General features: G+C 36.4%; 1 protein-coding gene across 1 annotated transcript in view; it reads right to left on the reverse strand.

Annotated features, from left to right (window-relative positions):
- The window catches only part of myom3 (myomesin 3), a 117,756-nt gene extending 96,123 nt beyond the window's left edge, over positions 1–21,633 (reverse strand). The window contains 2 exon segments of the mRNA XM_059339093.1: positions 9,951–10,077; positions 21,485–21,633. Of these exon segments, the coding sequence (XP_059195076.1) occupies positions 9,951–10,077; positions 21,485–21,633 (276 nt within the window).
- Between the last annotated feature and the right edge of the window lie 2,245 nt (positions 21,634–23,878).

The following is a 23,878-nucleotide window of genomic DNA, read 5'->3' on the forward strand; positions in this document are numbered from 1 at the left end:
ACAAGGTCACTGAGTCAATGAAAGGCATTTTTGTAACAAGAGAGGCATTAAGTTTTGCTCTCCCTTAATCCACACACGACTGTTGCTCTTTTAACAAGAGTAATTGCAACCGCAGCCAGAGGATATTTTAACTTTGAATGCTTTCTTTGTTTTTCTTGAGTTATAGCTCTATATTTATGGCATCCTTTGGCTGAAGTAAAGTTCACTGGTTTAGGTTTATTTGCAGCAGTTAGAATTACATAAAATTACAAAGATAACAAATAGTGAAGGAAAAGGCAGAAAACCCAGATGAGCTTATTTAAAGCCTCCACCTAAAATGTCATAGTTATAAGAAAGTAATAACAAACTGATGTCTCTACACTGTCGAGTGTAGAGACACACTTGACAGAGTGTACTCAGTACACTGAGTGTGTGTTTGTGTGCGTGCGTGTCTACATGCGTGTGTGTGCATGTTTGTGTATGTATACTTACAGATGTGTATGTGGGGAAGGGAGGGGTGGGTTTTTATTGTCTGTTTTTATTCTTATTTTTTGTAAAGCACTTTGTTTTGCATTTATATGTATGAAAATATAATGTTATAAATATATATATATATATAAATAAAGTTTGATTGATTGATTGAGAAAACATATGTATAAAACCTGAAATAAGATTTCAGATTGTACATTTTTAATTTTTAAATTAACTTGAGTAACTTGTAACAGAGTAGGCGTAATAAGCTATGCTTCAGCCTTTATGGCTCCAAATGTCTATTATCAATTTTCTTTCTCTGTTTACTTTTTGTTTACTTAAATCAATGTTTTTTTCTGGTTTGTTACTTTTCTTTTAATGACATGTATTGACTGAAATAAACAGAAACAAAACAAACAAGTTATAATGACAATAACAAAAATAATGAATCAATCAATAATCACAAGGAGGAATTGTAAAAGTAAATTTAATCTCAGCCAATGTTGAGATGAATCTCCCTCCCACTTTCCAGCCACTACATCAATGTCCACTTTGTGTTTCAAATGTGATGTCCAGACGAGGTTTTCACACCTGGAAAGGTCCTCTTTGTGTTTGGGGGGCGTTCTCCAGGCATAAATTGCAGTTTTCCCTTTATTCGAAGTCTCTATTTCATTCTTCACCAGCAGCAAAGAAATTTCCACTACAATTTTGTCTTCAACAAGTTATAATGACAATAACAAAAATAATATAAAAACAATATGAACATGATATAAAAGTGTATTTGTATGTGAATTGGAATTTTAAAACGGCAGTTAAATGGACTTTTAGACATCTTTTGAAACATTTTATAGAGTTCTTTGCCAGATGGGAAAAGGTATTAGGTGTCCCTAAATATAACAATAAATTGACCTCTGCATGTATGAAATCTTGCACTACAGCACAGCCCACTGTAAAGAAGACTATTAAATAAAAAATTTAAAAAAGTGTTTGAGCCAGGACTGTAATTTAATGTGGAATAAGTCAAATATAGCAGTAGAAGTAGTAAAAACTTGAATCATTATCTCAGTTTTTCCATTTATTTAATTTATTTTTTTATATTTTAACTTTGTGGAACGCATTTCTGTGCAGGTGCTTACACTGTAAAAAAAAATGTTTGTAGAAATGACAGTAATACACTGTCAAACTGCATCAGAAATAGGGCGTAAAATTAAAAATGTAATATCACTGTAGTAGACGCTTGTATTGACTGTAAATCAAGGAATAGTGTTTCTTCACTTTGACTGCTCGCTCAGATATAAAAGTGTATTTTTGTGTGAATTAGAATTTCTAAAACAGCAGTTAAATGGGCTTTTGGACATCTTTTGAAACATTTTATAGGTATGAGGCGTCCCTAATTTTAACAATAAATTGACCTCTGCATGTATGAAATCTTGCATTACAGCACAGCTCCACTGTAAAGAAGACTATTAAATAAAAAATAAATAAAGTGTTTGAGCCTGGACTGTATATTTAGACAGGTGTGTGCTACACAACCCCCAACTACCGTTGCAGCTTACATGGAGCCTCAGGCATTACTTTCAACAAGCCACCTTACAAATGGCAATGCAAATTGACATGACTTCTCGTTTTCTTTTGTTTGTAAGCTGGGAAATTTCCCCATTTCGCAGCATTCAGAGGGCAACTTCTGCTTTTGTCGTCTTATTTTTCTCTTTCACTTTGTTTAGGTTCCCTTTGAGTGCGTGTGCTGAGAGGCTCGGGCCGTTGAATAATGCAGCAGCAGAGCCCACGGCTGGGCAGTATCGCTCAAGTACAGCCCTCAGATATATACACACAGGGACACAAACACTCAGGGCATGCATTTAAACAGGAACATGCACGAGCGTGTGTGTGGACCCACGCAGGTAAACAGACAATAATGGAAGAGTTGCTGCTGCTGCTGCTGCAGGAGAATGGAAGTTGTGCTTTTTATGTGCTTATAAACAACAGGCTTCCTCAAAATATTAACGTGGTTTAACTTAAAAACAAAAAAAAAAGAGGAAACCCTCCGAGAGGCACTGGGCAATCGTTGCATGCACGTCAACAACTTAGAAAAGAAATGTCCAAAACTTTCTTTTTTGCTTAATTGAACACAGAGATGGGAATTTAATTCTCCTAAGAAGCCACAGGAGATACTGTGAAGGGTTGTGGAGGGTCGGACCAAAACTCTAAACTTATTCTGCTCAATATTAGTTCCAGCGCTTTAAAAAATCCATTAATTTATCTGGTTTTGAGCTGCTACGGTGCAGAAACGATCACGATAAACGATAGTATCGTTGATGTCGTTTTAGGACCATTTTATGCTACTGATATAATGAAATTAGAGCAAAAGTAATCCAAGTACATCCTTTTTAACAGCAATTATTTTTTAAATCTCAAGAATATTAAACATGGGAATTGAATTGTTGATTTAAATTGTGATGTGTAGATCTAATTTTTTTCTAATTTGTTTTTGGTGGTGGTGGTGGTGTTTCATATAAAACAATATGAACATGATATAAAAGTGTATTTGTATGTGAATTGAAATTTTAAAACAGCAGTTAAATGGGCTTTTAGAAATCTTTTGAAACATTTTATAGAGTTCTTGCCAGATGGGAAAAGGTGTTAGGTGTCCCTAAATTTAACAATAAATTGACCTCTGCACGTCAACAACTTAGAAAAGAAATGTCCAAAACTTTCTTTTTTGCTTAATTGAACACAGAGATGGGAATTTAATTCTCCTAAGAAGCCACATGAGATACTGTGAAGGGTTGTGGAGGGTCGGACCAACTTATTCTGATCAATATTAGTTCCAGCGCTTTAAAAAAATCCATTAAATTCTCTGGTTTTGAGCTGCTACGGTGCAGAAACTATCACGATAAATGATAGTATCGTTGATGTCGTTTTAGGACCATTTTATGCTGCTGATATAATGAAATTAGAGCAAAAGTAATCCAAGTGCATCCCTTTTAACAGCAATTATTTTTTAAATCTCAAGAATATTAAACATGGGAATTGAATTATTGATTTGATTAGATTAGATTATCCTAGAATAAAACATAAATAATGAAACTACAATCAAAACAAAGTGAGAAAGTGTTTGTAATCTTTACTCAGGCTGTTTCTAAGTAATATTTATTTAATAGAACCACTTATATTTTTTTATGAAAATACACAAGTAAATTGCAGATTCACAATTACACTGTACTTGGAAATATCAACTAATTAAGCCAGTGAACTGGTTTAGTGAATATTACTTGGATCGAATGATTCAATTTACATACAAAACTGAGGACACATAATAACAAACAATCACTAAGTAATGCACTACATGAAAAACTGCTATTTTGAAGTAAAAGCACTGAATTCATATTTCTTTGTAGAAAATATACACTACCGGTCAAAAGTTTTAGAACACCCCAATTTTTCCAGTTTTTTATTGAAAATCAAGCAGTTCAAGTCAAATCAACAGCTTGAAAGGGTACAAAGGTAAGTGGTGAACTGCCAGAGGTAAATAAAAAAAGGTAAAAGATAATGTACATTTCAGAATTATACAAGTAGGCCTTCTTTCAGGGAACAAGAAGTGGTTTAACAACTTAACTCTATGGAGTCTTGGGCTATTTTGTCCATTTTTGAATTCTTTTCATGTCTTTGTAAGTCATTTTGTGTCTTTTTTTTGTCATTTTGTGTCTTTTTTTTGTCATTTTGTGTCTTTTTTTAGTCCTTTAGTCCAACATAAAATGTGATTTCGAATCTTTTTTTTACTTTCAAAACACTATCATGCTCAATAAAGAATTTTAAATGTTGCAAATGTGCATTCATTTCAGAGTACACTGAGACATTAAACTGCATCATTTTCAATTAAATTTTGGAAAAGTTGGTGTGTTCTAAAACTTTTGACCAGTAGTGTATATATGATTGAAATAATAATTACAGGGCCAAAAAATATTTTTTTTTTCAGTGCATGTTACATCCAGAACAGACAGTGGCCAAGTGAAATTTGGCATACTTTTTCCAAAAAATATTTCCTCTACACATGACAAAATGTATCAAATTCTCTGCAGCTGTAACACATTTTCTTTGCTCCTTTGGCCACATTTCTCATAGAGGAGCCTTCCAACATTGCAGCAGTAGCTTTGTGACTAACAATGGTGGAAGGGAAATAGCCTGAGCCTCATACCAGAGCTGTGTGTCAGTGTGGATACTTCTGTTTGTATATAGTACACTGTGTACTGATTAGCTGACAGGGACATGCTGTCTCAGATGGCAGTAGATCAGCCAGTGATAGTCACTACACTGTCTGACTACAGTATAGTGGTGCTTAGTGGATAAAAAAAACAAGTAACACTGACTTTACTGCTTCCCAGCTGAGCAGCATGGGCGTTACAGGATAAATATCATGTTATGATAACATAGCAGCACAGAGATCATAAATCAGATGCACTGAGTCCACTTACTGGACTCATATTCATGCTACAACAACACAACTAACAATAAAGTCACTGAGCTGCAACTGTACGCAAAGTTGTCTTCATACACTGAAATACAGTCATGGAAACAATCATTAAACCATTGTTTTCTTCAGTTTCTTGTTCATTTTAATGCCTGGTACAACTTTACATGACACGGTTAGTCGGGTAAAGAACAGATTTGTATGCATGTTTTGGACTTTGGGTGGATTTTTTTTGCTTTTTTTTTGTGAAATATCAGAACATTTTACCTCTTTATGCCTGAAACTGTTATTTTAATAAACGGTAATAAAATGTGATGTACTGAAATAAAATGTACCTTAACGGTCTGAAAAATCTCATCACAATGAAAGGAAAGTTAGAAACCACTGTTTTTTCTATTTTAAAAGCATATCTTTCATGCAAATCTGAACCTGAAAAGAAACTAGTAACTGTAGCTGTCAAATAAATGTATCTGAAACGCTAGAAGTGAAGTATGAAGAAGCACAAATTGGAAATACTAGTGCAAAGAACAAAAAACACGCTTTCCATCACTGCCTGACTCACAGAAATATACATGATTTCTTCTAAATATGCATGGTATTTCTAAAGAACAAGTCTGTTGATATTTATTGTTGTCTAAGGGGGTCATTGTTGCAAATAACCAACAAAAATGGTCACTTCGAGGCAATTTCACAAACTCCATCCTATTTCAAATACTCAGTGAGCACCAAATATACAGTCATGGAAAAAATGAAAATTCAATTTCTTGTCCATTTTAATGCCTGGTACAACTAAAGGTACATTTGTTTGGACAAATATAATGATAACAACAAAAATGGCTCATAAGAGTTTAATTTAAGAGCTGATAACTAGACATTTTCCATGTTTTTTTTGTTGATGATTTTGGTTATTATCAAGAAAACTCTCTTAAAAAGCTCTTAAATTAAACTCTCCTGAACTATTTTAGTTGTTATCATTATATTTGTCCAAACAAATGTACCATTAGTTGTACCAGGCATTAAAATGAAAAAGAAATGGAAGAAAAAGAGTGGTCTAATATTTTTTCCATGGCTGTATATTGCTAGATTTAAGGAAAACAGTTAATCTGCCTTCCGAAAAAAGCAGAGTTTCCAGAAAAAAAGTCAAAATTACCAGAAAAAAGGGCCAATCACAAGAAAAATGTATGATTTACCAGAGAAAAATGATAAATTATGAGAAATTAAATGTCAAAATTGCAAGAAAAAAAGTAAAATTTACCAGAAAAAAAGTCAAAATTAGCAGAAAAAAGTAAATCACAAGAAAAAAATATGAATTACCAGAAAAAAGTATAAATTACGAGAAATAAAATGTCAAAATCGCAAGAAGAAAAGTAAAATTTACCAGAAAAAAGTCAAAATTACAAGAAAAAAGTCAATCACAAGAAAAAAGTATGAATTACCAGAAAATAAGTGTAAATCACAAGAAACAAAATGTCAAAATCGCAAGAAAAAAAGTAAAATTTACCTGAAAAAAAGTCAATCACAAGAAAAAAAAAAGTATAAATTACTAGAAAAAAGTCAAAATTGCAAGAAAAAAACTCAAACTCTTTTGAGCTTTTGTTGTTTTCATTATATCTGTCCAAACAAATGTACCTTTAGTTGTACGAGGCATTAAAATGAACAAGAAAGCGAGGAGAAAACAAGGGTGGTCTAATAATTTTTTCCATGACTGTATTGCAATTAGTGGTAATTGCAGGCACTTTTATGGATCTCAATTTTCAGAGAATCAAATTCTGTCACGTCATTCAGTTGGCAGCACGTTTTTTTATCGTCTAGTCATCACTGTTTTCTTTGCAACACTAACAGCGATCAGAACAAACAGTTTACACACAAGCGAGTTGAAGAGTGAGTCTGTTTTTCACAGGGGTGCAGGATAATTTCGGCACGTGATCAGTATCAGCCAAAACAGGCTTTAAAATGAACTATTAGACGTCGTCCAACATGCAAATATCCACCAATGTATAAACCAATTAAACATGATGAGAGAGGGAGAAGCCTGAATGTCCGTGGTGGATGTCAAGAGTGGTCTAATATCTTTTTCCATGACTTTTTCCAATACCAACATACTGAACACAGTGTGTATAAGTGAAAGCTTGAGGTAGTGAATCAGGCGTTTAGAGACTGTCTGTGTGTTTGTGAATCCTGTATGTGAACGTATTGTTCTGGCAGCAGCAGCTCGTCCACAGGGAGCACTAGAGTGGATGTAATGTCTCATTGAGCTCAGAATAACCAGCCCGCCATATGTTCCTCTTTAAATTGTCATCCTTCAAGTAAAGAAACAACTCAGCTGGGATCAATCTGGAAAACTTTGAGCACCATGATCAAATTTATCTCCTTTATTATTTATAAAAGTACACATTTATGGCTGCAAACCATTCATTTTTTCTAGCGTTCTCTGCACTTGTAGGTTTATTGCGAAACAAGTTTGTTCTTAACAAGTAATTTAATCTGTTAATCCCAAATCATATTTTTTTAAACAAATGAATAAATCTGCCTATGAGGGTGAGATAATTTAACTTGGTTCCAAAAATTAATAAGCTTTCCATGAATTTTATCGCCTTAAGTGCCTTTTTTTCCCAATGATTTCTCCTTATTTTGTCTTATTTCAAGAAACTAATTTCTTAAAAATTGCCTGAAACCAAGATAATGGAATAAATCTGAATTATCTGAACTAATTGGCAGAATTTTCCTCTTGTTTTAATTACAATCAGGGTTAACGGCTGAATATGAGACTTGATGACTTCTCAAGATCAACATTATGTATTTTTTTTACCAAATAATACTGATTATTCGCCTTCCTTTCAGGCAGGAGATACAGAAGCAGAAAGATGAGAGGAGAGTGTATTTATTTGGAGTTTATTTTAATGCCTGGTGCAACTAAAGATACATTTGTTTGGACAAATATAATGATAACCGCAAACATAGCTCATAAAAGTTTAATTTAAGAGCTGATATCTAGACATTTTCCATGGTTTTCTTGATAATGATTTTGGTTATGATCAAGAAAACCATGTTAAATGTCTAGATATCAGCTCTTAAATTAAACTCTTATGAGATATTTTTCTTGTTATCATTATATTTGTCCAAACAAATGTACATTTAGTTGTACCAGTCATTACAATTTACAAGATATTGAAGAAAAAGGGTGGTGTAAAATGTTTTTCCATGACTGTATATTTAGTGCTCAAATGAGTATTTGTAATAGGATGGAGTTTGTGAAATTGACACAAAGTGACCATTTTTGTTGGTTATTTGCAACAATAACCCCCTTAGACAACAATAAATATCAACAGACTTAGTCTTTAGAAATAGCATGCATATTCAGAAGAAATCAGTGTTTTAAAAAATATGTATATTTCTGTGAGTCAGGCAGTGATTGAAAGTGTTTTTTGTCCTTTGCACTAGTATTTCCAATTTGTGCTTCTTCATACTTCACTTCTAGCATTTCAAATACATTTATTTGACAGCTACAGTTACTAGTTTCTTTTCAGATTCAGATTTGCATGAAAGATACGCTTTTAGAATAGAAAAACCAGTGGTTTCTAACTTTCCTTTCAGCAGCAGTAAGATGAGGGGAGCGTGTTTGTGTTCACTGGGCCAATAGTTCGGTTTCCCAAACATAATATCGGTTATTAAAATAAATGAGCCAATGTCTTCTCCCGTCCCAACAGTAAACCTTTTATTGCGTCACTATTGCACCTGGCCAACTCCATCTAAAATAAATCCTCCAAACTGTAGGTGAAGACCAGAGTTTTGCTTATTTATTTCTTTATGAAAGTCATACACTGTAAAAAAATAAAAAAATAAATAAAAATCTGTTTTTATTTATGGTAAAATACCAGCAGCTGTGGTTGCCAGAACTTCAAAAAATACAGTGAGTTTATGTAAATGTAAATATCAGCAAAAACTTACTTTTAGGATAATTGTGTCATCATGGTATTTCTCCATTAATTTTACATGAACATGTTATATTTTTACAGCAAAACTGTGTGTTTTCTACAGTTTATGACAGGATAATTTAAAGTTTTATGCTATTCGTTGATTTACAGTAATTAAAAGTATCTACTACGGTGATGTACAATGTTTAATTTTACGACCTATTTCTGATGCAATTTGACAGTGTTTTACTGTAATTTCTACAAACATTTTTACAGTGTGCAGTCTGTCTGTAACACTCAACCCCAAGCCTAATTATTAAAATGTGAATCTTAAAAACATGTCTTGAACAGAGAGTTTTATTTTATGAAAACGCTTGGTTTTTTCCCCCTTAAACAGTTTTATAAAAGTCTCTGAAACTGGACTAAAGTATTTTTTGGGGACTATTTTCTGCTGTAGTCATTGAAAAAAATATTAGACCTACAATATCTTGTTTATTTCAATGCCTGGTACAACTAAAGGTACATTTGTTTGGACAATTATAATGATAACAATAAAAATAGCTCATAAGAGTTTAATTTAAGAGCTGATATTTAGACATTTTTTCATGGTTTTCTTGATAATGATTTTGGTTATTATCAAGAAAACCATGGAAAATGTCTAGATATCAGCTCTTAAATTTAACTTAAACTCTCTTATTTCTAGATTTAACATGCTTAAAATAAGAAATTAACTCTTAGAACAAGATAAATGAAAGCTGCACGCAGCGATGAACTGGCCCGAGCAGAGTGCACTGACAATTATTTGTTTCTTTCCAAGATAAAAAAACTTTAGATTTAGAAGTGTTACATAATTTATCTTCTTTTAAGAGTTAATTTCTAATTTTAAGCGTTCAACATGCTTATTTCTAGATTTAATAATCTTAATTTAAGAAATCTTGTCAAGTTAAATTATCTGTCCATGCAGCAAGATCATTTCCCTCAGATTTAGTTTTTTTAATCTTATTTTCAGACACCCCTTTTTTTACAGTGTATTTATTTACTTTGATGCAGGACGTTTACTCGTCTTGCTACCTTAACTAAAGTAAAAACCCTCTGATGTCAGGAGAGCGTGTTTGCACCTGGAAGTGAAGGTCTTCTTCTTGATCTGGGAGGACAGTTGCATGCTGTGAGACATCTGGGACAACTGCTCCTCCTGCTCGCGCTGCATCACCGTCCTGGTTTCCATGGTTACGGCCCAGCTGGCACCTGTGGAGGAGAAGGAGGAGAGGCTCGGTAGTGAGGATGCAGAGGTGTGTGTAGGAGGCAGCGCGATGCAGAGTCAACGGGAGTCAGACTCAAAGCTGTGTGTTTCATATCGGGCTCAGATAAGCTGCCTAATTAATGGCCTCGTTACCCTGACGACCCTTTAGCCTCGGCGAGACACACAACTATTTATATTGTGTGATTTATATTCCGTTGGGTACTTCTAGTTACATTCCTACACTGATGACAAATGACACTGCCTCAACTTAAAAAAATTGTTGTAACAATTCACCTATGGCTAAGCCCCGCCCCCTCCACTCACTCGGACAAACTGTCAACATTCGGTGACGGGCGCTATGGCAGCTGTGACAGTCGGAGAAATTTCACAGGAGGCAATTAATCATTTTTGGAGACAGAAAAATTAAATATCATCTCGAAGTCACCAAAAGGGCCTTCATTAACAGGTTAGAGGTTTTCACTCGTCTTTTCACCCCACTGACACCGCTCATTCCGCTGCTTGTTGTAAACAAACAGAGATCGCTAAGTGAACACCTCCTGCAGCAGCAGCACATACACACTGTACTGCTACAGAGCTAACTGTTAGCCTGTTAGCACATACACACTGTACTGATACAGAGCTAACTGTAGCTAACTGCCGCTAAGGAGGTCGGCCGGCTCGTTAACAAGAGGCTCTTGTTAACGAGCCGGCCGACCTCGTTAGCGCTCGTTAAGACGGCTGGATTTGTCTCCAGTCATTAATGAGGAGATATTGATTTTGATATTGATAGATATTGATTTCTTACGACACACTTGTGTGCCGCGGAACAGCGATTGGGAATCACTGCCATAGGGAACCGGGTTACTGCTCCCATATTATTGGGCTATACCTTGTGTCAGAGTTGCATGTACCCCAAGCACACCGTTTGACCATTTTAAACTTAAAATCTCAAGAAAAAACACATAAAAACGATTGAAAACGGACTAACTCCAATGCATTTCAATGGATGTGGAAGCAGAGAATGTCCGAGTGTATTGAGTTAGCTATGCGCACTGTGATTGGCTCATCGCGTTTGGGGGTGTGGCTTAGCCATAGGTGAATTTGCAGACATTAATTTAAGACATTATTGAGTATTTCCCATGAGACTTTTATAGCTGAACTAACTCAATTAGTCTAGTACAACCAACATGATTTGTTTTGTCCTCTACAAGCTTCATTATGTTGAACCAACTAAATTTTTATATCAAAGTTTTAGTGTTAATAATAAGTTGCTATAACTCCTTTATTTTACTTTCTTTTCTACTGAGCATGCAAATTGTTACCTCAATGTTATTGAGTATAAGTAACTTATTTCACTTATTTCACTTGTTTTTATTGTATTCATGCATATTTTATTTTGTGCGGGCAGTACATTTTACATTTTATTTTATTTTTATCCCATTTTTAATTTATTTTATCTTATTGCATCTTACTGATCTATTGTTTACTACATCTTTTTGTATTGTGTTATGTATTTATTGTTTGTGCAGCACTTTGGAAACCTTGTGTTTGCTAAAATTGTGCTATATAAATAAAGGGGATTGGATTGGATTGAAAGTCAGACATATTGTAATACAGTATTAAGTTTCATTAACTTAATACTTTTCCTTGTTAAGTGAAGTCAGAAATGCTTATCCAAAATCAATATATTTCTGAGTTAAGACATCTTTCTTCATTTTTAATTTTGATCAACTTCTTGAAATAAGTTATCAACTTAATAAAACAATGGACATGTAACAAATTCTTTTTTAAGTTTTTAAGTCATACTAACTAACCTCCTGAATCTTTTCTTAGAGTGTAGTGTTTTTCTCAGCTGAGGTGGTAGAGTAATGACTGTTCCCCGTCTTGCTGGTGCAGGATTGTGAATCGGTCTCTAACCTCGTCCCCACAGAATTATAATTGAGCCCAAAGGGTGCAAACTGCAGAATGTTAACCGTGCCATTTATCTCTCTGATAGATTTGCGCTATCAAAAGATATTGTGAAGTGTCTCGGGACTAGGGACCCAAAAACAGAGCAGGTTGCTACTAATAACATAATGTTTCCGAATCAATATCTGCCGCAATTACATCCTGGATCAAAAGAATCATGCATCAAACTTAATGTCCTCGTCCTCACTTTCATTTCTAAAGGAGCGTGAAAACACACCCAACATAAGTGGGTTTCGATTTAAAATGTCATTTATGCACTTTGGTAGAGGATGTTTTGTGTCTGAAGCTCAATACTCCAATACTGACTTTAAATATGTGGTTATTTCTGAAGAGGTTTCAGGAAATAGTTTCAACTGCCACTCTAATCTCCTTGATTAATCGATTCATTAACTTGTCGGTGTATGAAATGTCAGAAAATAATAAAAAATGCAGTCTCGTTTTTTACTCAGAGCCTATGGTGACGTCTTCTAAATATGTTTTTTTGTCCGAGAGCAAGTCCAAAACTCAAAGATATTCAGTTTACCTTTAAGGAAGACCCTGGAAAAACAAAATATTCACTTTTGAAGGGATGGAATCACGAATATTTGGGATTTTTGGGGACGCAGTTAGAATTAATTCACTCATCACCCAACCTGTTCTCCCCTCAAAAACGGCATAGGTCGTGTGTAAAGGCAGCGAAAAAGAAGCTTTATTTAAGTTTTTCACCATCCGCTGGAAAATTATGATTAGACCACCCTTGTTTTCCTTAATTTCTGGTTCAATTTAATGCCTGGTACAACTAAAGGTACATTTGTTTGGACAAATATTACGATAACAACAAAAATAGCTCATAAGTGTTACATTTCAGAGCTGATATCTAGACATTTTTTGTGGTTTTCTTGATAATAACCAAAATCATGATCAAGAAAATCATGGAAAATGTCTAGATATCATCTCTGAAATTTAACACTTAGCAGCTATTTTTGTTGTTATCGTAATATTTGTCCAAACAAATGTACCTTTAGTTGTACCAGGCATTAAAATGAACAAGAAAGCAAGGAGAAAACAAGGGTGGTCTAATCATTTTTTCCATGACTGTATTGCAGGTGCGTTTATGGATCTCAATTTTCAGAGAACCAAATTCTGTGACGTCATTCAGTTGGCAGCACATGTTTTTGAAGTTTTTTTATCGTCTATACAACACTAGCAGCGATCAGAACAAACAGTTCACACAGAAGCGAGTTGAATAGTGAGTCTGTTTTTCACAGGGGTGCAGGATAGTTTCGGCACATGATCAGTATCAGCCAAAACAGGCTTTAAAATGAACTATCAGACGTCGTCCAACATGCAAAAATCCGCCAATGTATAAACCAATAAAAATGATGAGAGAGGGAGAAGCCTGAATGTCCGTGGATAGTAAAACTGCTATTTATCACTGACTGCTCAGTGTTAGTGATGCGAGGACAAGTCAAGAAAAAGTCTTTCAACATAAGAAACTTATGCTACCTATACACCAGAAGACTTTGAAAAGATTTGGAAAGACTCCTGCAAAACTATCAGCTCACACCTGCTCACATCTAAAGACAACTGTTGAGAGTTTTTAGTCCCAGCCTAGTCTCAGACTGAGATTCTACAAAGACTGTGAATCTTGCAGGATCACTATTTACAAGACTACAACTAGATTTCCTTTAGCATTTTTTACCTACCATGCAAGTTTTGTGTGTGCAGTGGTTTGTGTTGAAAAAAAAACAACAAAAAGAAGAGGAGAAGACGCCACAAAATGCCCCTCACAAAGCTGAAAAGGGGTTTCTGTTTTTCTGACATGAAAAGTTGACTATTTTACAGTAAAATAGATATAAGGAAGAATAAAGGAAAGGAAACTGTAGAAAATAATTCATGATATACATTTATGTCCTATTTAATTATTTGTTTAATTGAATAATTATACTTATCAGCTCTATCAACTTTCATTTAGTTAATCACACATTCATCATCAATTATTTATTACTTATTTATGTATAGGCCTACATTTATTTATACATTTTAACTGGGTCTGCTTACTGTTCTTTTTACTAAGAAACAGCGCCCCCAAAATCCCGCTTGTGGCCATAAATATATTACATCTCTATATTTGTATTTAGGATTGAGTTTTCTGACATTATTGTGATGTTACTTTTTCCTGTCGAAGTGGTTTTACTGCCGGTCTGGACCTGCTCATCTATTGGTTGTTGATTGTGTTACGTCACAAAATGGGGCGTAATGGGACATAATATCAAACACGTTTGATATGATCGCAAACCCAAGATTAGGAAAAGACTGATAAGAAACAGCGCCGATTACTACCTTACACTTAACGATCGGGATGACGGGAGCGCGCTGTGACTCAAGTAAGACTCCTAGATTTACTAAAGACTTTCAGTTTTTAGTTTGGGACTGTGAAAATCGTTTGGTGTAAGCCCAGCATTAATTATCCATCTCAAGAGCCGTCATCCCAACCTTTTTAACAAGTTTGTGAAGAAAAGAAAAGGAGAAAACAACAGGTAACAGACGGGAAAATAAATATGGGTAGCTGTAATCAGCCAAATCAGTTACAAAATATTGGCATATTAGATATCTGCAAAAAAAAAAACCTCTGATATCATGCATCCTTAGTTTTTTATTCCCAGTCAGGAAAGCAGCCTCTGATTGGTCAACAAGGCTTGAACAAAGTGTCTTATTAGTCAACAGAATGAACCAAAGGCATCACAGCACTGCTAGTGAACAGCTTACAACAGGAATGACTGTTTTCCTCTGGGAAGAATTGATAAATAATCACAGATATTCAGTGTTGGATTGGTCAGACTCTGCAGGGACACGTAGATTTTTCACCACAGTAACAAAAACCCCATCCCATCACATCCTTATCTTCTCTGGCACCAACCACTGCTGAGTGATGGAGAATCTGCCACTAACAGTGCGCCACTCTGAACTTCTCCTAGGGGATATCGCAACAGACAACCAGTTTGTAGTACTGCAAATGCCTGGGCTTTCATCAGTCGGCCACAGGCTCCATCACTGCTGTGTTTCCTCATTTGGAGATAGATAGAGTGAGTTTTTATTCATTCATTCGTTCATTATCCTTAAACACTTGTCAGCACTCGGGTGGCGGGGGGCTGGAGCTGATCCCAGCTGACTATCACAGGGCTGACACATAGAGACAGATAATCACGCTCTCATTCACTCCTACGGGCAATTTAGAGTCACCAATTAAACCTAAGCTGCATGTTTTTGGACTGTGGGAGGAAACCGGAGAACTGACACGGGGAGAACATGCAAACTCCACACAGTGATTTTTTATTTTAAAGGAAATAAAAAGTCACTGTGTGGAGTTTAGATTATGACTTTAATGTCAGCAGACATATTTTAAGCACAGAAGTTATTTTGTTTTCACATTTTTGCTTTAGCTAATTTGCAGAGGTGTGGACTCGAGTCACATGATTTGGACTCGAGTCATGAATTTGATGACTTTTGACAAAATGTAAAGAGTCTTGCAACTTGACTTGGACTTTATAACTTGTGCTTGACTTGGACTTGAGCCTTTTGACTTGAAAAGACTTGTTACTTTCCCAAAAACCCAAAGATTAAAAAGTCTGTTACTAAGGAGCGCTCTATCTCTCTTTTTGTGTGTGTGTGTGTCTGACGTGTGCTGTCGGCACAACATCCAATCAAATTGAAGGACAACCAATGAAGAAGAACTGTCAAAAAACGTCACCAGTTGGCAAAAATTATACCAAAGATCGTTTCATTCAGGTATAAAAACTACGCAGTGGTCAACAAAAAATGAATTGAAGATTACAGACATAGACACAACAACTTCTTCCGACATTTGAAGTTGCACAGACAACGATAAGTTTTGAATGAACGCTAACGCTAGCTTCTCGGCTAAGTAACTTTGCTAGCAGCATTGATAAATTAGTGAGAAAAAAAACACACATATGAGATGAGACAAGACAGGACAGAAACTGCTGTGGAACTAGTTACAGTGCATTAAGTTCTTGTTATGCACTTGCTTTTTTTCCGAATGAGTTTGAAGAACGTTTTGATAAATAAATACAGATTTTAAAAGCATACATGATCCGTGTAAATATTATTACTCTGTTGTCAAAAGGACTCGAAGGGACTCAAAACTCAAACTGTAGGACTTGGGCAACCTGGTCTCACAGAAATTAACTCAAAATCCGTGGAATAGCCACGGAATCGCTCAAATTTCCGTGAAACTGACACGGATTTCGCTACAATGCAAGTAAATGACAGTCATATCCCATGGCTATTGGTTTGTTCCAAGTCACGTGACTTTCAAGGTCCCAGCGGTCAGAACAAAAAACATGGCGGACAGTTCTCTCATTTTTAGTAAAAAATTAATATTTTGACTTAGTTTCTGCATAAAAATGGATTTTGATTACATTTCTAGCGAGAAATATATGTTTTATTTTCTAAATATTCACTCAGTGAATGTACATAATCACTTTGTATGTTGGAATAGCCACGGGATATGACTGTCATTAACTTACATTGTAGTGAAATCCGTGTCAGTTTCACGGAAATTTGAGCGATTCCGTGGCTATTCCACGGATTTTGAGTGAAGCGAAATCCGTGGCTATTTCATGGATTTCTGTGAGACCATGTTGACTTGGGACTTGACTCGAGACTTGAGGGCAAAGACTTGAAACTTACTTGTGACTTGCAAAACAACAATGACTTCAAATCAAATACAGTTCATGTTTTTCTTTTCATTGTTTCCAGTGTGGTTTTAGGTAGGTGTGGAGAAAAAAAGGTGTGTTTTAGTCCCATGCTGCATGAATCACCCCTTTGCGGGCTGCCGAGCCACTAATAATTCATCAGTTGAGGTCCACCATGCTGCTGCCCTCACCCTGCCCATCATTAATCACACGGCTGCTCTGGGGATGTGAATGCAGAACGCGCCCAACAAACAGAATCAGGTCGCGCCTGAATGATAGCTTCATTCAGCCTCTCCCAATAGCAACCACCTGTGTTAGAGCCACAAACAAGTATAATGTGTTAGTTTTTCTCATCTCCCTCAATTACATTATGGGGGGGGAAGCGGCGAGCGAGCTAATAAGCTAACAGGCTAGTGAGCCAGCTGATTCCCCTGTTGCTCTTTTTGCGGTTCACTGTAGAGCAAGGAGAGAGGTTTGTTTGAACACTGTTAATGGAAGGTCGACCTCTGGCACATTAAAATTGATCAGTCTCCACGGGTAGGCCTGGATCCCGGGCCCCTGGAGAGAGCAAAAAGCAAAAGCAAAGCAGTGCTCTATTCTACACACAGTGCAGTTTTCAGTCTCTGGAGTGAATTGAGAGCTTGGTTTCCAGGTCTCTGATAATAATAATAATAAAAAAAACCTCTATCAACAGAGGAACAAGGGGACAAATGGTTTACCATTCTACCCGTTGAAGGAGAAAGTGTTGTATGAACACGACAGGAGCTCGCTTTATGCCATCCCCCGAGAGTAATTAAAAGCTACATCCACTGAGGCCATCAAAAGACGACGAGACCATTAAGAAGTCGGAGAAACACACAAAGACAACGAGAGAAAAGAAGTCTCTGACAATACAAAGAAAGGGTAATTACGAGGAGCATAATGCAGATGTACTGAGGAGACAGTGTGTGCATTTCACCCTGACTTAGTGTTGTGGTTTGATTTAGGGTTACGCGTCAGTAACCTGTCTTCACTGATGACAGGCTGTAAAAAACAAAATATGTGTGCTATGTAGGCCTAGTAAAAAGGAAATCCCACTCACGCTTTCTTTAAAGAAACAGGTGAAGTCCTCTGGGTGTCAAAGATCTGTAGGACGGATATATCCCACTGTCTGCCTCTCTCTCTCTCTCTCTCTCTCTCCCTCTCCTTGAAGATCTCAGTCTCTCTGTCTCACCTCTCAGTCTATCTGTCTGCTTCTCCTGTCTGGGCTTCTCCTGATGAAGTGCTGAGGGTGACCCTGAACACAAAGTATCCTCCGGTGCCAAGAATGTGGACAACACAATGCTCTCTCATTCTTAAGTTGGTAAATATAGACCAATGACAACTCCCCCCACACACACACATTCACAACCAGTCCTAAATGGACACACAAAACCACCACACACACACACACACACACACACACACACACACACACACACACACACACACACACACAGATCATTGCCGTCCACCAGATCGATTTACAGACAGCTCCGAGGACAGGCGGCTAAGAGATGACACAATAGCTCCCTGTACAATAAGAGAGGCCGGACCAAATGACCTGAGCAGCTGAAGGGAACAGCTGGAACGGCCTCAGGAGAACGACTGGCTGCGGCGGAGCTACGAATGTCTGCTCAATAAATGTCACTGAAAGAAATATATATATTTATCCCAGCCCTCTAAGCACCATTCCACCAGGGTAGAAAGTAGGGCTGGGCAATATGGACCAATAGTCATATCCCGATATATTTAGGCTGAATATATACGATATATATCCCGATATTTTTATTGCAAAGTGAGAGCAAATATTCAGTCCAAGTCAAAGCCAAATATGACATGTCACAAGTAGTTTTATTGAAATATATATTTTGATCTATCTATCTATCTATCTATCTATCTATCCATCTATCCATCTATCCATCCATCCATCCATCCATCCATCCTCAGATTTCGTATGTGGCTTCTGCATGGCACAAGGTGTGCATCCTCGATTTTGATGTTTCAAAATATCATTATTTTCGTAGGACGTGTTGCAGCATTGCACTGTTTCCGATCGGACGCCTTTTAGGGGAGCTCCGCCCCCTTTTAGTGGAGCTCCGCCCCATTGTGTGATAGGCCTACACCTGGTCAGTAACACAATTCACTCTGGATTTCCACCCTGACTCATCTCATCTGGAAGTCTATTTAGCCTACCGATCTTTAGGAGTTTTAAAGTGGCTACAAGGTTCGATTTTCCAATAATATTCGAATAGTTTCCAGCGAATATCAATGTTCAATGTGTATGTGCTGGATGGTGTGGTACTTTATGAAAAGTGTTTTATGGAGTTGCAGACGTTGTAGTGGTCTGTATGTAATGTGCAAATTCTGTTGCTTAGTGTAATGCCCATAATCATTTGATATGAGATACTTACATGCAATATAATATATCAGCTAATTGGGTTCTTGTTAATGTACTTTTAGTGCAGCATGCTGCGTAATGTGCTATCTCACGATTAGCATGCTAAACAGAGATTAAAGCCCTTTCTTCTGCATCAGTTTGATCCATTGAAAACCGTAAAAACAAAACTTTATTAACTGACAGCTAAGCATAAAACGGACGGAAAGATTAAGGAGTATTACACCTCATTGTACATCCCACTTTCACACACAACACTCATTTGGCCATAATTTATAAATCTACTCAATCTCCCACTATACGAATACATACTTCCTACGGGCACTGCACTAGTAATGATAATTACAGTGATAAGATTTTTGTAATCAAAGCCCCATAAAGTGCACATTTTAATGAAAAAATATCTTCAATAAAAATAGCCTATGAAATAAAATAGGCCAATCTTTTTCTGAAGTAAATATATTTTTATGAGAAAAGAATAACGAACATAAGAAAAGAACTAAATATGACAAATCCTAGTAAGGGCAGCATTTATATATAAAGAAAGAAAAAAAAGAACTATATCAATATATGCAATATGGTCTAATTCCATACCACTTTTACAAATATATCAATATATTATATATCGATACATCGCCCAGCCCTAGTACAAAGAATACAAAATTAGAAATTGGGAAATGACAAGTGGGAAGAGAGAGAGAGGAGACAGAAGGCTGTGGAGAGAAATCGGAGAAAGAGAAGAAGATCTGAATGGGAAGTCAGCTGTTGAGTAGGAGTGGTGTCTGAGAGTGAGACTCGGACCATTTGGTTCTTCCTTATTAAAAATCTGACCTTGGACTCGGTAAGAAAGAAAGAGGTTAATAACGGTGGAGGCAACACCTGAGGCTTCACACCTGATCCTGCTGTTATACTCCATGTTTCACTCTACTTGTATTTATTTTATTCCTTGACCGCATATTCATTTGAACTGCTCTTTCACTGCAACATATAATATAATCTGTTTTGGAAAAGAAGGTTGTGATTCAACAATGGGACTCTAGGACTCGTTTTATCGAATCCTGGTGATTCTTTTGTACAGGTGTAAGACCAAAACTACCGGACCCAGACTCAAACTCTGGATTTTGTTGTGGGAACATTATCTGACCTCAATCTAACCCAACTACCAGGTGTACACAGCAAATCTAAAGTTAAACTGCTCCTGTGGTCAGGTGTGCTTTGCATTCTGGGATGCAGCAGAGCGTGAAGCTGCAGCAGGAAGCCAGAGAGTTGCAGAGCAATTGAGTGAACGTCCTCTTGTGGATTGCAACTGTTTTGGACCAGGACAAATTAACAATAAGTGTGAAAATACCTCAAAATCCAAAGTATACAGTTTAAAATACACAAATTCGACTGCCATCATTGGGTTTAATTTTAATGTGTTGAGTACTTACTGATAGGGATGTAACAATTCTCCAAATGTAACACAACACAATAAGAAAATGCGCTGCAAAGACCACAACACAACAGAAGTTAGCGCTAGCGTGCTAACGTTAGCAGCTGATCGATAGCATTTTAATGTTATCGGCCAATCATAGCGTGCTAACATTAGCGGCCGATCGATAGCATGCTAGCATTAGCGGGCTAGCAAGACCAAGACCAACTCGGTGCCGTTGAAAGAGACCAACTAAAATGTGTATCATTCATTTATTTGATTTGTTTAACTGCAATGTGATTGATGGGCTAGCGGGCTAACACTATATATATACGTTATTACATTGAAATAATCATTATATTGACATGTGCATCACTTTGAAGTGTCCTCTGGAAACACTTCTGTTGTGTTGTGGTCTTTGCAGCACGTTTTCTAAATGCTGCGCTTGTGTTGTAAAATTGATGATGTTTTCTCAATTTGCTTGTGTTTTGTGTATTTGCATGTGTTTTCTTAAATTGCAGCGCTGTGAGCTCTCAGGGCCACCGTAGGGGAAACATTTTCGGAGTTTTATGAAATCAACTTCACGATCACTAAAGAACACCCAGGTAGAACACCCTTTATAAATTAAATTTAAATTAAATGAGTAAATAAAGACACAGTCAACACATTGCTGATAATTGGTTTCATGTCCATTTGCAAACTTAGAAATTGAACACAAGTAGTGCAAATGGCAATATTTATACACTTGTGATGTGATCAATCCCAGCAAAAGAATTTTGCTTAAATGCACTTAGGTGTTGATTCATGATGAATGAGTACATCTGCTATATCCACTAGATCCCTGAACGTTTCATGGTCTGCACAACCCTGCAAGCATGTATAGATAATTTGCTGTACCACACATTGGTGCTTAATTGTACCTTGGCTGGAGGTGTTTCTCAGTGACCAGCATCATTAGTTGTTGTCGTACTTGATTTGACTCGAACTTATCCTTCTCTGTATTCTCCCCGTTCTTTCTTTTTAATCTCCTTTTACAGTGATCTTTGATTAGTTCCTGGAACTTGTCCATTGTTCTGTCTCATTAAATCGGGTGCTCTGTCTGGCAGAGTTCATTACGGTTCATTAAAAGTGTGTGTATTTGGATGATATCCAGCCTCTGAAAAAAGTTTTCTTTTTTATTTGTTCTGTTAAAAGCAAAGTTGAAGGAAGCCCAGTTTTTTTATTTTGAAAATATCTGTTTTGTACAGGCTGTATTTCTTTTTCCATGAATAGAATAGAATAGAATAGAATAGAAATACTTGATTAATCCCTGCAGAAAAATTGTGTTGTCACAGCAGCTCCCAAAAGACAAGTCAGACAGAAATGGCAAGAGAAGAGAAAACATTTGAACACTATACATATGTTCACATCAAAGGACAAAAAATGAACACTATAAAATTTAACACTATACATGAGGTATAAATAACAGTTTAACAAAAAAAACAGCAACAGCAAAATAAAGACCAAGTAACTGTTATATAAAAATAAATTAACCCATTTAAGCCAGGACGGCAATACCGCATTTCTACCATTAAAACCGGGGGCGCTGTTGCGTTATTCTCCCATTAAAGCCGGGAAAGTGGATACGTCGTTTTGTAGTATTTGTAGTTTTTTCCAGCTATTTTTGGTCTCTTGGCCAATGAAATGCATCAGAATACATGTGGGAGTGTCGCAATGCAACACCTCCAGGAGGCCATATTGAAACCTTATTTTGCAGACTTTTCCAAAGGAAACAGCTTTGCCATTTTGCACCACAAAAAAATCACTCAAAACATTATTTCTTGGCCCTTTTCCATCTGGAATGTTTTTTATTCCCACTGATAGGTGAGTAAACCTTCATGTTTGATAGTTTCATACACTTAGACTGTTCAAGACATTCATTCATTCACTCATTCAAAAAAATGAGACACAAATTGACCAAAAAAGACACAAAATTACCAAAAAAGACATATAATGACAAATAAAAAGACACAAAATTAACAAAAAAAGATGTAAAATAACCAAAAAACACACAGAATGACCAGAAAAGATGTAAATTGACCAAAATTCAATTTCTATCTACTACAGAGGCTGAACAATCGATTATTTAGTAGGAAGCGTTGACACTTTTGTTGAATTTCCAGAAAAACCCTTTTTTTTCCAGGCGTTTTAGGCCTAAATGGGTTAAAAAAAATCAGTGCGAGCAATATATTAATCTAAAACCTTATAAGAGAGTTTGTGTACAGAGCAGAGACACTGATTGTTTAAAGTGCAGTTTGAAGGAAGCTCCCATCTTATTATAATTACATGTGTTGTCATGGTTGAATGGTTTTGTTTGTGTGTATTTGTGTCCAGCGACGCTGACTGACGGGGACTAAAAGCACACAGGGGCTTCGAGGAAAGAAGACATCAGCGGAGCATTGTATGTGAGGATGGTGGGGGGTTATTAATAAGCTTTTAGTGGCTACACCTGCCTCTGGAATATCAGCACACACAATACAAGCTACTGTTGCCAGGCCTTCTCTTCTCATCATACATCAGCAGTGACTGTCAGACTAAGAATAACTACAGGGACGAAGCAGCTGAGGGGGCCACCTTTTATTAGTTCATTTTCTTTGTCAGACTCCTCAGCTTCCAGGTCCACCAGGGACATCTCATGTTGTCTTACAGCACTTATAGGGGGGGGGGGACTGGGGACGCTGCTGTGTTTTATTGAAAGCTCTGCACTGCAAAAAAAGAAAAGTTGGCTGAACTCAAAATTTCAAGGCAACAAACTTCGATAAAATTTTAAGTTGGACAATTAAACTAAATATTTTAAGTTTTGTTTTTGAGTTTGCTCAACTCAACGCCGCTATGAAATGTCAGCTAATGTTGTGACCACAATTTTGAGTTAGCATTGATACGCTAATGGCTACTCTTGTAGCTGTAACAAGCAGCGCCGCTAGCATCAGTTAGCCGCTAGCTTTCGCTAATGACCGAATTTCACCACTTTCCCGCATTTCACAACAAAAAAATAAGAGTTAGCAGAACTATTGTCCCTTGTTTTGAACCCCAACTTAAAGATATAAGTTACAACAACTCACCAACTTGTTTTTGAGCAGACAACTGGCTTCCTTTGTTGTGCTAACTTACATTATTGCCCTAAATGTCAATAATTTAATTTATATTTCCAAGTTTTACCAACTTAAATCACTGTTTTAGGCAAAAAATACAAGTTGGCTTTTTTTGCAGTGTGAGACATTAGAACAATTTTAACACTTTTACTTAGAAGTTTCTGAAGCACTGCCATGCTTAAA

Source organism: Centropristis striata, chromosome 8 (assembly GCF_030273125.1).
Source record: "Centropristis striata isolate RG_2023a ecotype Rhode Island chromosome 8, C.striata_1.0, whole genome shotgun sequence".
NCBI lineage: Eukaryota > Metazoa > Chordata > Actinopteri > Perciformes > Serranidae > Centropristis > Centropristis striata.